Below are 17252 nucleotides of genomic sequence, written 5' to 3' on the forward strand. Positions count from 1 at the left end.
GAGTATATACTTATTTCTCAATGAACTCATTCTGATGTTTTCATTTCCACATCAACTAAATATACAATTGTAAACACTACCTAATACAAAATTTGTTTTTGAATAAATCCAAAATGTGTGCATTTCTATGATAAAAGAATATCCTTGATATACTTACATGAGCAAGGAAACTTTAATAGTTAGCGTGTTGTTATATCTTACTCCAAGATCCCAGGTACATATCATTCCTTCGTCCCAGTTATATATGGTACAACTAAAATTCTCAATAGGAGCTGGGGGGTCTAAAAAACAGTAGGAGTAAAATCAATTAACATTAGATCTCTTAATTTCTTGTTTATTGACATGTTATGAATAACTTGTTGGTGGATAAGAGCAAATTAAAATGCTATTTTTTTTTAATGGAATCAGTGATTTTGGGCCTGCATCATAGCATGACTCCTCCTGAAAACCTTTTAACAGATAAAAGTTTCCAGTGTCCAATTGATTTAGAATTTTTATTTTCATCTTAATCACAAGTATATGCATAGATTTTGCTCATTAGTCTTAAAATTTTATCTTAATAGGCAAAAAGCTGCTACATTGTCAGGCATATGATGGGGAGCAGTTTAAGTATTTATACATCCCTGGCTTTTAATTTTTTGGGATTGAGTGTTCCTGAGAAAGACAAATCAAGAATAGGGCTTCTGATAAACCAAATGTTTGAAGTGTTATTATCATTTTCTAGATGAGAATGATTATAATGACAAATGAAGACATAAACAAAACTTAGAGTATCTTAACCTTGAAATTAAATGGTGATAATATTCTTGATGTGTAATTGTGACAGGAATATCTCAATTCATGGTTAGATATGTAGGTTAACCCTCCTACTTTTAAACTGGAATGAAATCAAAATCATTTAGTAAAATATATTTCATGTAAGCGTGAACTATATGAGCAATGCATGTATAGACTCTATAGACTCACAAAAAAGGTGGGGAAATTGTTGTATATATCTGAAAAGTTCGTAAAGCTATGGAGAAACTCCAAATCCTGGTTCAGATCACTCTAAATATGAACAAACATTCTGAGGGTATATATTTATTGCCTATGCAGTTCATTGTCCCCTACCAGCTTTAATTTTTACATTGGATGTGTTTACACTTTTAAGCAAGTTGTAACTGATTTACAAGAAAGGATGAGAATAATATAGAGAACTGTGAAAAAATAGCTTTCTTGAAGTGATATAATTGGCTATTTCAGTATCTGATTGATGTGAAACTAAATCGAATCGCTTTTTATTATTTTTATATTAATATTATATACTTAAATAAAAACGGAAAAGTTTCCCAAGTTACTGGTATCATTCAATTTACTTTATAAACAATATATTGAACATTTTACTTACCATCAACTGTAACCCCTGTAGTGGCTACTATTTTATGGTTGTCACCTCTACCGTACATACAGAGAAAATTGAAAAGGCCAATACGTTCCATAGAATTCATATGTTTTGTCAGTCTCAATGAAGAACTATCAATTACTATCATTTCATTTTTTGATACTTCAGTTCCATTCCCATAAATAACATATACATCTGATGAGTTAACGTTGATGCCTTTGTCCTTTAAAGTGCAAGTCATATTCAAAACTTCGTCTTTAAAAATATAAACATTACAAATATCCCAATCTGAAAAAAAATGTGAGAAATTAGCCATACTGTACAGTACATTGTTTTGTACATGTAAGTTCTGCTGACTATTTGAAAATTGATTCTTGCCAGTTAGTAGGGTAAGTACAGTCTGAAGCAATACCCCTCTTCCTGCTGTGTCCAATAACATTATGTTCAATTCTATAAGGAGTGGTCCAGCAGATTTGAAGTTCTCAAATGGAAACTCAAATTAAATTTGATTTTTTGTGTAAAAGATTTTTCGCATACATAATTAAATACTGTATTTTACTAGAGGAGGTGAAAATAGGATGCAATATCTGATGAACAAATGATGAATGACTCTGACTGATAGATGATGATTTTTGGTGTTAAACACCACTTTCAACATAATAGCTATTTCATGGTGGCCAATATTTATTGGTGGAGGAAGCTGGAGTGCCAAGAGAGAACCACTAACCTTTGGCAGGAAAACTGACAATCTTAGTCAATTAAGAATGGAGTTAAATGCAATGGCCACATATCGAACTCACGACCTAAGTGTTCACAGGTTAGTGATACAGTAGTTTAACTACTAAGACCACTCAGTAACTGATAGAAAGATGACATATGGTTAACTCAAAATGGTGAAATAGCTCTTCTCTTAAATAAACTTTGGAAAGCTACAGAAGAGCAGCAGTTATTGTAATTTTTATTTTTAAAGACTAAGTGACTGAATGCATAATGATTAAAAGATATATTACCACCGTCACAAATACATATTTTCTTCATACACAAATTTGGTGGACACTTTATATCACATGTTTCATACTTGATCTGGTTAGTCATGTTAAACATCAACAGCACCAATATTAGGGATTTCATCCTAATGCCTCTTGATTGTTCTACAAAAAATAAGAAGTAATGCTAATTATTATAACTAAATAAAAATTCCATCTTTATCCAGAGACTATATTAATAGAATACTTCAGTGTATCTAGTAATAATGCAAAAAAAACCCAAGTCAATGATAATGATATTTAATATATATATATCTATGGGTACCAGGCATATCAAATTATCTGATTACCTCCAAAGATATTTAATGATTATTTGGAAATTCAATTGGTACATAACCACCATTTTTAAAACATTGGCCAAATCAGTACACTTTAAATTACAAATAATGTGCAGCAGAAAGGAAAGCTTTTATTTTTTGCATAAACCGTTAAAGCTTGTTCATCTTGAGGTTACTAAGTTATAAATGGTGATTGGCATTTAGTTATTAAATTTTCTAGATAGTCCAAAAGAGAGGTACACAGCTCCCCTCTTCCCTTTCTGTGCTTTGTTCTTCCCTTTTTGTCATAACCTTTGCATTTTTATGTTTTCTAAAGTAAAATAAATACTTTTCAATGCAAAAAAATTTAGTTATAACAACGGGAATAAAATACTCCGCAGGGCGCAGCTTGATATAACCGCAGAGGTCGAACCATGAACAGTTGGGGCAAGTATGGACACAACATTCAAGCTTGATACAGCTCTGAATTTGGATTGTGATTAAATATTTGACACAGCATAGGTTTCTGACACAGAATGAATGTGGTCTAAGAACTTAAAAATTTTAAATTGGACATTCACCTATTATTGTCCAATATCCAAAATCTAAATACATGGTTAGATTAAGCTTATCAAAGAACCCCAAGAATTCAATTTTTGATGAAATCAAAGTTTAATTTTGGACCCTTTTGACCTCAATGTGGACAAAGTTGATAACGGGGCCCAAAAATCAAAAATCTAAATACATGGTTAGATTCAGCATATCAAAGAACCCCATATATTCAATTTTTGTTGAAATCAAACAAAGTTTAATTTTGGACCCTGATTTGGACCAACTTGAAAACTGGGCCCATAATCAAAAATCTAAATACATGTTTAGATTCAGCATATCAAAGAACCCTAAGAATTCAATTTTTGTTAAAATCAAACTTAGTTTAATTTTGGACCCTTTGGACCTTAATGTAGATCAATTTGAAAACGGAACCAAAAAATAAGAATCTAAATACACGGTTAGATTCGGCATATCAAAGAACCCCAATAATTCAATTTTTGATGAAATCAAACAAAGTTTAATTTTGGACCCTTTGGACATCAATGTGGACCAATTTAAAAACGGGGCCCAAAATCCAAAAACTTAATACACGGTTAGATTCAGCATATTAAAGAAGAACAAGAATTCAAGAATAAAACCCCATTGAAATTGGTCAAGAAATAAGCAATTTATACGAAGTATCTTCTTTTGCACAATACTGTGCAATTGAATATTTCTTGCTATTGTGCAATACTGCACAATTGACAATTTCTTGCTATTGCGCAATATTGTGCTATTGGATATTTCTTGCTATTGTGCAATACTGTGCAATTAAAGATTTCTTGCTATTGCGCAATACTGTGCAATTGAAGATTTCTTGCTATTGCACAATACTTATTATATATTAATTTACACATCCTGTTTGGTGTGTATCTCCTACCATATCATTATTATTTGCTTTTAAATATAAATCAGAAATAACCAACTTAAAATGGAAAATTTTAAAAGAAAAAAAAAAGGAAAAAAAAGAAAATAAAATGCTTCGCTGGGGCGCAGCTTGATACGACCGCAGAGGTCGAACCCTGAACAGTTGGGGCAAGTATGGACACAAAATTCAAGCTTGATACAGCTATGACTTTGGATTGTCATTAAATATTTGACACAGCATAGGTTTCTGACACAGGATGAATGTGGTGTAAGAACTGGAAAAAATTTAATTTACCTATTATGGTGGAATACCATAAACTAAATTGTTTGTTAATTTCAATATATCAAAGAATATGTAGAATTCAATGTTTGATGTAATGTAATAAAGTTGAAATTTGGACCGTTTTTGTTCAATGTGGACCAATTTGGTAACATGTATAAATAATCAAAAATCTAAATACATGGGAGCCCATTTAAATACATCATAAAGGTATTAAAATAGAAAGTGACATCATAGTCATGGCTAAAAATAAACAAAATTCCTTAATCAGCAACATTTAAAGTAATATCTAAAAATAAAATTCCTTTGTAACCATAAAAGCCCATTTAAATACATCATAAAGATATTAAAATAGAAAATGACATCATAGTCATGGCTAAACATAGCAAAAAACCCTTAATCAGCATCATTTAACAGTAATATCTAAAAATGGAAATTACATCATAAAGGTATTAAAATAGAAAATGACATCATAGTCATGGCTAAAAATAAACAAAATCCTTAATCAGCATCAGCAACATTTTATAGTAATATCTAAAAATAAAATTCCTTTGTACCATAAAAGCCCATTTAAATACATCATAACAGATATTAAAATAGAAAATGACATCATAGTCATGGCTAAACATAGCAAAAACCTTAATCAGCATTATTTAACAGTAATATCTAAAAATAAAAATTTCTTTGCAACCATAAAAGTAAAATAGAAAATGACATCATAATCATAGCTAAAAATAAACAAAAATTTTTTTTATTGGCAAATTTTAAATGGAGTTTATTATACTAAAATAATAAATTTGCAACCGTAACATGATAAAACCCCATTTAAACACATCATAAAAGTATTAAATAATTCAACTACATCATAAGGCTATAAAAATAGAAAATGACTTCATAGTCAAGGCTAAAGGTAAACAAAAAACCTTCATCAGCAAAATTTTATATTGGCAAATTTCCAATGAAGTTTATTACACTAAAATTGTTGGCAAATTTCCAAGGCATTTATTAACAATAAAGTTATTGGCAAATTTCCAATTTACATAATTTAAAAGCAGTGTAGATGAGATATTTAAATGAGTTTGAATTACCAACCTTACACTGCTTTTAAATAATGTTCTTTACTCAATTATTTGTCTATTAAAATGGAAACCCTTGTTTTTTTAACTTTTTCCCCTTATTCCTTTAACATTAGAGCCATAACCACCCCCCCCCCCCCCCCCCCAAAGCCAATTATTACTTTCCAATGTAACCTAAATTTCCAATATACATAATTTTAAATTTCAATTCCTCATGATATATAACCGTATCATTATTATTTTCTTTCATATATAAATCTGAAACAACCATCTTTAAATGGAAAATTTTAAAGAAAAAAAAAAGGAAAAAAAAAATCCTACCCCCCACACATTTTTTCAACCCCCTTTTGATTCATCATCCCCCACCTCAATCACAACCTTCAATTTGTGGTATGGTACATTGCAATACAATTTCACAGAGATCCATACACTTGAACACAAGTTTTTGTTGCAAACTAAAAAAATCCTTATTTTCGACCAATATTTGGCCCCTTATTCATAAATGTTTGAGCAATTAACCCCAAAACTCAATTCCTACTTTCTCTTCGTGATAAAAAATAACTAACTTAAAATGTAAATTTTAAACAAACAAAAAAAGGAAAAAAAAAAATTACCCCTTTTTTGACCCCCGCCCCCCTTATGATTCATCACCCCCACCCCCCTTTCCCCCCAAACCAAGCTCAATAACAGCCTTGCCTTTGTGGTATGGTACCTTGTAATACAATTTTAGAGAGATCCATACACTTGAACACAAGTTATTGTCTAGAAACTAAAAAATGCTTATTTTAAACCCCTTTTTAGGCCCCTTATTACTAAACGTTTTGGGCAATTACCACAACACTCAATTCCAGCTTTCCCTTTGTGAAATGGAACCTTGTAGTAAAATTTCAGAAAGATCCATACACTTACACACAAGTTATTGTCATGAAACTAGAAAAATGCTTGTTTTTTGCCCCCTTTTGGCCCCTTATTCCTAAAATTTTGAGGCAATTAACCCCAAAATCAATCCCAGCATTGACCCTTTGTGATATGGAATCTTGTGGTACAATGTCAAAGAGATCCATATGCTAACACACAAGTTATGTCTGGAAGTTACAAAAATGCTTATTTTCGGCCCCTTTTTGGCCCCTAATTCCTTAACTGTTGGTACCATAACCCCCAAAATCAATCCCCACCTTCCTATTGTGGTATTGAACCTTATGGTAAAATTTCATAGAGATCCATTCACTTAAACTAAAGTAAGAGTGCGAAAACCATTGTGTATTCGGACGACGACGCCGGACGACGACGACGACGAAGCCAACGTCATACCAATATACGACCTCAAAATTTTTTTGCGGTCGTATAAAAAAGGAAAGAACCCCCCCCCCCCCCCCAAATTTTTTGAACCACCTTATGATTCATCACCCCCAAACTCAATCCCAGCCTTCCCTTTGTGGTATGGTACCTTGCAGTACAATTTCAGAGAGATCCATACACTTGAACACAAGTTATTGTCTGGAAACTAGAAAAATGTGTTTTTTGGCCCCTTTTTGGCCCCCAATTCCTAAACGTTTCGGGCAATAACCCCCAAACTCAATTCCAGCTTTCCCTTCGTGATATGGAACCTTGTAGTACAATTTCAGAAATATCCAAACACTTACACACAAGTTATTGTCATGAAACTAGAAAAATGCTTGTTTTTTCCCCCTTTTTTGGCCCCTAGTTCCTAAAATTTTGAGGCAATTACCCCCAAAATCAATCCCAGCATTCCATTTGTGATATGGAACCTTGTGGTACAATGTCAGAGAGATCCATACACTAACACACAAGTTATGTCTGGAAGTTACAAAAATGCTTATTTTTGGCCCCTAATTCCTTAACTGTTGGTACCATAACCCCCAAAATCAATCCCAACCTTCCTTTTGTGGTATTGAACCTTATGGTAAAATTTCATAGAGATCCATTCACTTAAACTAAAGTTAGAGTGCGAATACCAATGTGTCTTCGGACGACGACGACAACGACGACAACGCCAACGTCATACCAATATACGACCGCAAAATTTTTGCGGTCGTATAAAAAGCTTTTTTTAACCCCAAAATACAATAAATCCAGCAAATATAATTGACTTAAATTATTTATTTATTTTTTAGCCTATAAACATGATGAAGTTGTCTCTTTTCAGACAAGAAACCATACTTAAGTGCTCTTCATATCCTAGCTAGAACACTGAATACTATATTAATTCAGATATGCATTTAAGAGAAATTCGTTCTTTTTATTCAAAGCAAGTTGAACTCATTGTGATTGAACTCATTGTACTTTTATATTTCAGATACTTTTTTCTTTCTTTTTGACAAGTCTATAATTGATCTTTTTGTAAACAAATGAGAGATCAGGCAAGCTGAATTTGGCAGCTATAAGCTACATTTTGTAACTGAAAGATTCTGAGAAAAAAAACCTACAAGGGGCCTTACTCCTGAATAGCAAAAGTGAAAATTGTCAATTTGAAATTAAACTCTATCATGTCTATCTTGTCATTTTAAACAACATATTAAAATGCGAAAAGCATTGGGTGAATGGTTCTAAAGTTATTAATTAATTGCAAAGAAACAGCTGGAGACGCCTGCTGTACAACCCTAGGTCATACCCTGATTCTTGTCTAAAAACACTGTTAAAAGTCATTTGTAGGTTAATAAAACTTCATCAAGTATGATACAATATACAGCCCATGACTATTGAATTATTGAAAATTTGCTTAAGGAACAACCATCTAATGCTGAAAGGGGGGACCATGGCAAATATGTTTATTTCCAACTTAATGGGGGCCAGTATATTTATTTCAAATTCTGCCAGGACCCAACCTCAAAATTAATAGGTTGTCTTTAATTAAGAATAAGACATGAGAAATCTCATGCAGTGGAATATTTAGTTTTTGGTTTTAAGAAATCATTTGCTTCTTAGCACATTAAATAAAATTCCTCCATGTACAATCAACATGATCAACAGACATGACAGGTCTTTACTCTAAAAATAAAATTGCCAAACAGCAATGGTAATTTCACTGTACATCAAAATAAGAGAAAATGTTGATTCCATGATTTTTGTTTACATTTTGGGCCATGGTTTTTTTCTTGAACAAAAGTTTCTTTTCAAATTTTGAATCATTTATTTTTTTTCATTTTCCAAATAATAATGTTGTTTATCAAGTATTTACTGGTAAATATAAAAAAAATATGGGATTTTTTGCATATTGGAAACTGATTGTGTTTTTCTCAATTTTCTGTTAATTACAAACACAACTCTTGCATTTGTTTTTTTTATGGTGATTTTGATTTATTTCAACACTTCAATGTGAAATGTTTTAGAATAACTAAATAATGGACCTCATGAAACTCATAGTTTCACCAAATTGCAAAAAAACAATTTCCACTGAATTCCTGTGACAAAAAAGGGTGTGCATGTTATACATACAGTGGAATCCCCTGTGTCCAAGAGGCCGGTGATATCGTGCAGTACCTGATTTCATCATATCCGCAACGTAACACATATAGAATTGTTCTTGTATTTGTTTTAGTCTTCCGAAGGGACAAAAAAGATTCAAATTGATAAGTTCAAGCATAAATTTATATAATTGCAATCCCATGATTAACCATATTTAGCCATTTTCCATTAAAACAAATTACATCATCAGATAAAATTGGTTTCATTTAAGTCAAATTTTATCAAAATGAAATAAATTTTGCTTCCCATCCTTGGTAGTCATGGTAGTCTGTTTGGTTCAAAATAACTATATTTCGTAGTATAAAATCTTTCCTGTATTCAAAATTAGCTATTTTAGAAGGCATGCACAGAAATCACCGGACATTTGAAGAACTGTCAGAACAGGGGTTCCCTAATTTTAGACACACATTAAATTAAATCTTACTTAACCCTTTCAAAGCTATACACGGCATATACCGCGATGATGTAGCCGCCTGCCACTGCTGTTCGCGGCATATGTCGCGATGACAATGGATTTTTCATCCAGACTCGTAACCATTCGGTTTTCATTCGGGTCCTCTCTAACTTTTCCTTGTATGAATCGAGGTAATACAAGGTCCCGTTTGCACTTGAAATCGCAGGAATTTTTATGGTAAAAGCATGCAGTAGAAGAAAAATTAAAAAAATATTTTGACAAATGCAATTGGCGGAAATGAAAAAGACACTGTAAATATGGAAATATTTCAGCATCCCTATGGTGAAACTGACAACGAGGAATAGTTAAAAGGTTTCCCGTTATCTCAATGTGTTAATTACATTCAATTCGTGTGGGAAATATGATTTGGTTGATCTTTACAATACGTAGAAAAAGGGGGGGGAAACGGAGGTTGACTGAAAATTTTGAGGATGGAGCCACTTACTTGCGCCACGTTTACATTATACGTTGTGTATGGTGCAAATACGCTACAGAATCGAGCAACTGGTGTCTTCTTTATTATATGGCAGATAAAACAACATAAACTGTTATCACAGATATATGTCTCGCCTTTTTGTAATTTTGATAATGCAAATGTTGAAATTAAAATAGCAATACTTTAACATGTAAGTTATGCAAATATTCCAAGTCGATGAACCATGACTGAAGGTACATGGCTAAACAATCTCCACGGAATGAGATGTGCCAATGCTAATACAACTGCGAACCAAATACCATTGACTTATTATAAGTCATTCCCTATAAACAAACCTAAACACAAACATTAACTTGTAAACTATGTAAAAGTTTCAAAGTCAATGAACCATGATCAGGGGTGGGGCTATATAATCTCCATGGAAACGATACTTGCAAATGCCAATAAATTTGCATACCAAATATCATTGACTTAACATTGGTAGTTCATCTTAAACTGATCTAATCACTAACTAATACATGTAAACTAAGCAAAAGTTTCAAAGTAAATAGACCATGACTGAGGAACTTCTGTTAGGCGGAACAAATATACGTTGACACGTTCGCTTCGTCTGTTGCTCAATCATGACATTAGTGTGTTGTAGTTGAAGTTGTTGATTTCAGTTAATCTTTTGTACTTTCATACTTTTGAACATATCCATATGATTGAGCTAGCCCAAGTAATTAATATGACGTCTTGAAAGGCTATTTTATTTTTTTGCTTTGACGCCTTCCGCATCATAATTATTTGGACTAATGACTGAGCATGTTGTTCAGATTGCTTCTTGTTTTATCTAAACCTTTTCAGCTACATAATCATGTTTCATTTATGGCAGTAAGCCGTTCGAAAACCTTTAAAACTGTTCCGTCCGCTACACTCTGCTAGTTACCTACTTTCTCTTTTCTTTAGACCATAATAAATCTTTCCCTATTGTTCACTGGTTCTTTCCCTGGTAACATACGAGTATGAGAGCCAAACAGGTAAAGAACAGGGATCCAGTCTAACATATTCATCCTGCGGCAGTGCTCGATTCTTAGCCAATTTTATCAACAGCATACACGAGATTATCCTCAAGGGGCTGCAAGAACAAGGTGTTAAAGGACTGAACACTGAAGAATTAAACAGGCAACTAGGCAACCAACTTCAAAATCACCTGGACAACAACGACCTTGCCAAAGGAAGAAGGATGAATGAACAACTAAATACAGATAGCAATGAAACTTGTACCAAATGTAACAAAAAGTGTAGAACTAGAAGCACTTACTGTGATACTGGAAATCACTGGGTACACTACAAATGCCAGAAACTAACACAACAAATACAATTAGCAGAAAACTCAAACGGCAAGGACTACTATGAATGCAAGCTGTGCTGTGAAGCAAAATCTAGCCTCCTAACATTAAAGAGGTGCGCACAGAGTAACACCCATGCCCAACAACTACTTGAAGAAGAAACCGAATTATTGAAAGTTTGCAACAAAGATGAAACATCAGCAAACTCCCAACCAGAGGAGAATTGCGCAGTATGTGACATTATGCTCATAGATCCAGCTTGGGACATATGCGAAGATTGCAACAACAAATGCCACATCAAATGTATGACCGAAATAAAAGGAACATACGTATGCATACCCTGTATCATACTACAAGAAGAACTTAAGCAACAAGAAAACATCAACAAAGATCTAGCTATTGTAACCCCTCACAGGAACATTGAAGAGAAGAACCAAGAAACAACATTGCTCAATGAGTCAACACCACTAGCTACCACAAAGCCAATACCTAAAACTAGAAAACCCAAAATGAAACAACAAAACTTTGATGATCCAACACTACCTAAACTAAGTGAACTAAGAGCAAGAGAAATTAAAATTAAAAAAGTAGAAGAGCAACTTAAAATTAAGGAAAAATCACTAAATGAGATACGAAATGAGAAAATATTGCTAGAATCAAGATGTCAACAGCTAGAAGCCAGGAATTTCGAATTAGAACAAACTGTTAAACTACTCAAAAGAAGGATTGAATCTGACAGCCACCTAGCTATGCCTGCTTCACCCAACACATGTGAAGACCCAACAAGTAGTCAGGACGTCTACCATAAGATGAAACAAGAGCTTGATAAAAAATTAGCAAATCTCCATACAAAATTATCAAACATCGTACTAGACGAAATGGATAGACAGCTCGACAAGATTAAGCTCTTTGATGGCAATCAGCAAGCAGCTACAGAATCACCAAAGACGGACAGTAGTAGGCAAACAGAAAAAGCCATAAACCATACGCAAAAAGAAAATATATCTACAATAACGCAAACCACAGTACAACATCTTACTGGGCAACCACTGAGCTACAAAAAATCAGCAGACCAGAATTTGCCAAAACAGAAGGATACACATTATAATATCCCACCGCCAATACAAATACCGACATATGCAGGCAATAAGCCAAATATAGACTATCATACTGCTCACCATCTGTGGCCAAAGACTGCGTCAAACTCTGCAATGCAAAACAAACAAGAACTTAATGGCAATAGAAATAGGATACCAACTTCAGCACAACAGTCTTTTTTAGCACAACAAAGCCTCGACCTGAACCGTATGTAACAGAAGAAACAGGCGTCGAAAAATCAGAGAGTTCTCAACTACAACTTGTCTCATTCAACTGTAAAAACATAAAAACGTGTGGACCAATAATACATAAACTTTTACAAAATAATGATATAATTCTTATTCAGGAGCATTGGTTGTTCCAAACGCAGCTACATCTACTCGGTGAACTCAATGAACATATAAACTATATAGGCAAGGGGGTTGATATGAATGATCCGCTATTACCAATATGTATGCCTCGAGGATACGGAGGAGTAGCCATCCTATGGAAGAAAAAATTTAAGCACATGATAAAACCAATAGACCTAGGTTCAGAAAGAATACAGTGTATAGAAATCAAGGAAAACTCCAACTCCAATATACTCTTAACATCAGTATACCTACCAGCAAAAGGGAGTAAAAACCATCTATCAGAATACCAAGACGTAATTGATCAATTATATGAGCTCTACCAAAAATACCATAAAACCCATAAAATTATTATAGGAGGAGATACCAAAGAGGATCTGAATGTGCAAACAGGCACAAAACGTAATTTATACCTGCGAGACTTCATAAACGAATGCGGCTTAAAATATGACAACAAGGCAAAAACTTTCGTTAACTCACTAGGACAAGAATCCTCAGAAATTGATTATTTTATGCATAACCTTGCGGATCAAGACTTTCAAGCAAAACAAGTCCTGAACGAACTGATAGAAAATACATCAGACCACCATCCTATCCGTATGAGCATTAAATTCAAGTACAAAAGTGCAGAAGTTAATCGTAAGCAAAACAACAGCGTGATAAAAAAGAAGGTCAACTGGGATAAGGTTGACAAAGAATGGTACTCTGCCCACATTGATACACATATTGACAGTCTCCAAATAAACGAAAATATGGAAGAAACAGCAGTAGAGGAAGCCATACTAAAATTGTGTGAACTACTTAGGGAAAACAGCCGACCTAACCTCATCATCAAAGGCAATATTCAATGCTAAACCAAAACTGAAAGTGTGGACACCAGAAATCCAAGAAGCACTAAAAACAGCGAGGAAAAAATATAAAGTATGGAAAAATCATGGAAAACCCAACAACAAAAATAATAAAATGCTTATGGAGAAGAAGCAATCTAAAAAGGACTTCAGACGTGCAGTACGAATTGAGCTAGCTAAACAAAAAAGCAAGGAGAAGGAAACTATCCTCGAAACAAGGACAAAAGATGCGAAAATGTTTCATAAATTGGTCCGTAACAACAGGAAAAAAAGGAAATGATGCGATCATGGAACTAGAAGTCAATGGGAAAAAATATGTTGAGAACGATAATATTATCAATGGATTTCAAGAACATTTTAGCAGTTTGGCAACATTCAATGAGAAAACAAGTATAGACAGCCAGTATCATAAATTAGTTGAAGAGGATATTCAATCAATAAACAAGCTTGTACAACAAAATAACACCAAAAACGTAACATCTGAAGAAATAACAAAAGCTATCCGTTCTATAAACAAAGGAAAATCGGCAGACTACCATGGTATAACAATAGAGCATATCATTTACGCAGGATCTGATACGGAGAAACTTCTCGTTCCCCTGGTACAATGCATATTCAAACATGGGAGCATATTAGAAACACTCAAGATGGGCCTTTTAACACCAGTATTTAAAAACAAAGGAACAAGGCAGCAAGCTATCAACTACAGAGGGATTACTGTACTGCCAGTCATAGGAAAGATTGTAGAAACTATCATCAAAGAACGTACAAATGACCGTGTCCTGGAAACACAAAACAAAAAGCAAAGAGGTTTTACAGCAGGGTCATCGCCACTGAATTCAGCATTACCAATAGAAGAAAGCTATAGAGAATCAAAAGACAACAATATAACTCTCTACCTCATACTCCTAGATGCAAAAGCAGCATTTGACACAGTTATACATAGCCACATGCTTCGAAGGGTATTCATGGCAGGGATTGATGATGGACATTGGGGGCTGATTAAAGACCTACACGAGAACGCCAAAAGTGTAGTCAAATGGGAAGGAAATATCTCTCAACCATTTCAAGTTAACCAAGGAGTCAGACAAGGAGGTATACTCAGCACTAACCTGTATAAACTTTATATCAATCAACTTCTTAATATGTACGAAACAACTGGAGCTGGCTATAAAATAGGAAATATTAGTGTTAACAGTACAGCATGTGCAGACGATATCGCACTAATCAGTCAAGACTCTATCCAAGCACAAATACTCATTAATATGGCTTATGACTATGCATATATGGAAGGCTATGAACTACAACCAACAAAAAGTGTAGTCCTGAACATCTCCCATAAACAGCGAAAACAGGAATCTAACAACCAGACCTTTAAAATGGGACCAAACGATATGCCATCAATTGAGAAAGCCACACATCTAGGAATCATTAGAACTACATCACTCAAGGGCAACATGATAGCAAATGTGGAAGAAAATATTAAAAAAGCAAGACGAAGTGCTTATAGCCTGCTTGGGGGAGGATTCCATGGCCACAACGGTCTTGACGTAGAGAAAATTGTGCACCTGTACAAAATTTACATCTCTCCAGTACTACTATATGGATTAGAGCTTATACTACCAACAACAAGCTCATTAACACTTCTTGAAAACTTCCAGAAGAAACTTCTAAAGCAAATACTTTCTCTACCAATCTGTGTAGCAGACATAACTGTTAACATCCTAACAGGAATACTACCTATTGAGGCACAAGTACACATCCGAGCATTGGGCCTATTTAACAACATCTGCAACCAGCCTGACGACAGTGTAGAAAAATCACTTGCAAAACGCCAACTTATTATAAAAAATGATGAAAGTTCTAGCTGGTTTATTGCTATTAAGCATATGCTACGAAAGTATGACCTGCAAGAGGCAAGCTGGTATCTGAACAACCCCGTTAAAAAGACCGTATGGACCTCAACTATCAAGAAGACAATATACAATCACTGGAATAGGTCAATAGTTCAGTTACAGCCATTATATAAAGGACTCAATTTCTTAACAACTGAAAATTTGAGAACCGGAAATATACACCCTCTATTCAAAATCAACTGCCACTCTACTATTGATACAGCAAGATTGCCAGTAAAATTAAAGCTACTTACAGGCTCGTATATCCTTCAGAGCAAAAGGACCAGAATGTACAAAGATGAGACTGATCCGAAATGTCTGTTATGTGCAAAGGAAGAAGAAAATATAGAACACTTTATTTTGAAATGTGAAAGCTTGAGAATAGTGAGGAACGCCATACTTCAAGAAATAACTACAACGCTGAACGCAATGGGAATTCAATTTGATGAACTATCAACGAACGAAAAACTACAACATATTCTGGACTTAACGCCGATAACGAAAGCAAAGAAACTCTCTCCAGTCAGTGTAGTACAAATAGAACGCCTTACTCGACGCCTGCTATATCAACTTCATATAGCCCGTTACAAGATGGTATGTGGACAGTAATAAAACTAGTGCGAAGTGACAATAAGACAAGCGATTCCGTTATCTCAACATCGATAAGGGCGTGGTTGGGGGAACCACACAAATTACTGGAATCAAGTGATTTAAACTGTAAAATAAAGGAATTTATGCAAATTGTGTGGGGGTAGGACGTCACTGTAAATATGAGCACATCAGATGTTGAATGGTGGAGGGAGCAACAGCACTGTATATAGAGAGTACTTGAGCTGAGCGTGTAAATATGGTTAGATGCCCAATGGTGGAAGGAGAAGCAGCACTGTATATAAAGAGAGCACCTGTTCTACATATGAAAATATGGTTCCTCTACAAAGGGGGTTTAAAGATAAGTTAGATTAGATTAGATTGTTGCGTAAAGGAAGAAGGAACAGAAATATCCAAATAGTAATAGAGAGACTTTCGTACCTCAGCTGCACCGGATCTTTAAATCGGCTTAAAAAACTAGATTCTGTTTCGTACAAATGCGTTAATATTAATCAAATCATGTAAATATGAATGTCTCTTTTATTCATCACATCAAGGATTTGTATAGTCTTACTATACAAATCCTTGATCACATCAAATCACATCGAATCGCTTCAATGTTTCCAGATAAAAAATGGTTTAGGTTGACCAGAGACATATATACATATGTGTATATATGTCTCTGGGTTGACGAAAAGACATGTTACAAAGTGAACTATTTTGGTTTAATAATACTCAAAATTGACAACAACACTTCAAATGATCTGCAATTTTATTTGATATGGTCTACACGTTTCGCCTGCAAGGCAGGCGTCATTGCAGGCGAAACATGTAGACCATAGCAAATAAAATTGCAGACTGGCCATTTGAAGTCACGGTTGTTGTCAATTTTGAGTATTATTTAAATGTTGCATTCATTTGCATAATTTGACAACCCTGCATACCAAGGTATCCACTTCAGGGACTCTATCGAAATGATTCACACAGGCGTTGGTTCACCAAACGGAGTTTAATTTAATATTTTGGTCAAAGTTTTATTTTAAAGCGTTTGATTTTTACATCGGATGTGACCTTGAGAGGTCATACCAGTGTTATGTTACCGCAGAAATTCTGCACACGTCCCGTGCGCTTTTGACTGATAACCGAACGTATTTCGCATAAATACGCGGATATTATCGAGTGCAAAATAACATTCCTTATCGCTTGTTATATATTAAATTCATCAATGAATATTCATGAAAATAATTTTTAAGAACACAGATGAATGA

At 34.1% G+C, this 17252-nt stretch overlaps 1 protein-coding gene across 2 annotated transcripts in view; it reads right to left on the minus strand.

Annotated features, from left to right (window-relative positions):
* Positions 1–10877, minus strand: part of LOC127698789 (uncharacterized) — a 68320-nt gene extending 57443 nt beyond the window's left edge. The window contains exons 1-4 of one of the 2 annotated variants that reach the window (XM_052202457.1): positions 10807–10877; positions 2392–2532; positions 1388–1669; positions 158–281 (exon numbers count right to left, since the gene is read on the minus strand). In XM_052202457.1, the coding sequence (XP_052058417.1) occupies positions 158–281; positions 1388–1669; positions 2392–2512 (527 nt within the window). In that variant the 5' untranslated portion in view covers positions 2513–2532; positions 10807–10877. Of the gene's footprint in view, positions 1–157; positions 282–1387; positions 1670–2391; positions 2533–10802 lie in introns of both variants that reach the window. The other variant, XM_052202467.1, reaches the window with a different exon arrangement.
* Positions 10878–17252: the final 6375 nt, after the last annotated feature.

Source organism: Mytilus californianus, unplaced genomic scaffold, assembly GCF_021869535.1.
Source record: "Mytilus californianus isolate M0D057914Y unplaced genomic scaffold, xbMytCali1.0.p SCAF_1, whole genome shotgun sequence".
In the NCBI taxonomy this organism is placed as follows: domain Eukaryota; kingdom Metazoa; phylum Mollusca; class Bivalvia; order Mytilida; family Mytilidae; genus Mytilus; species Mytilus californianus.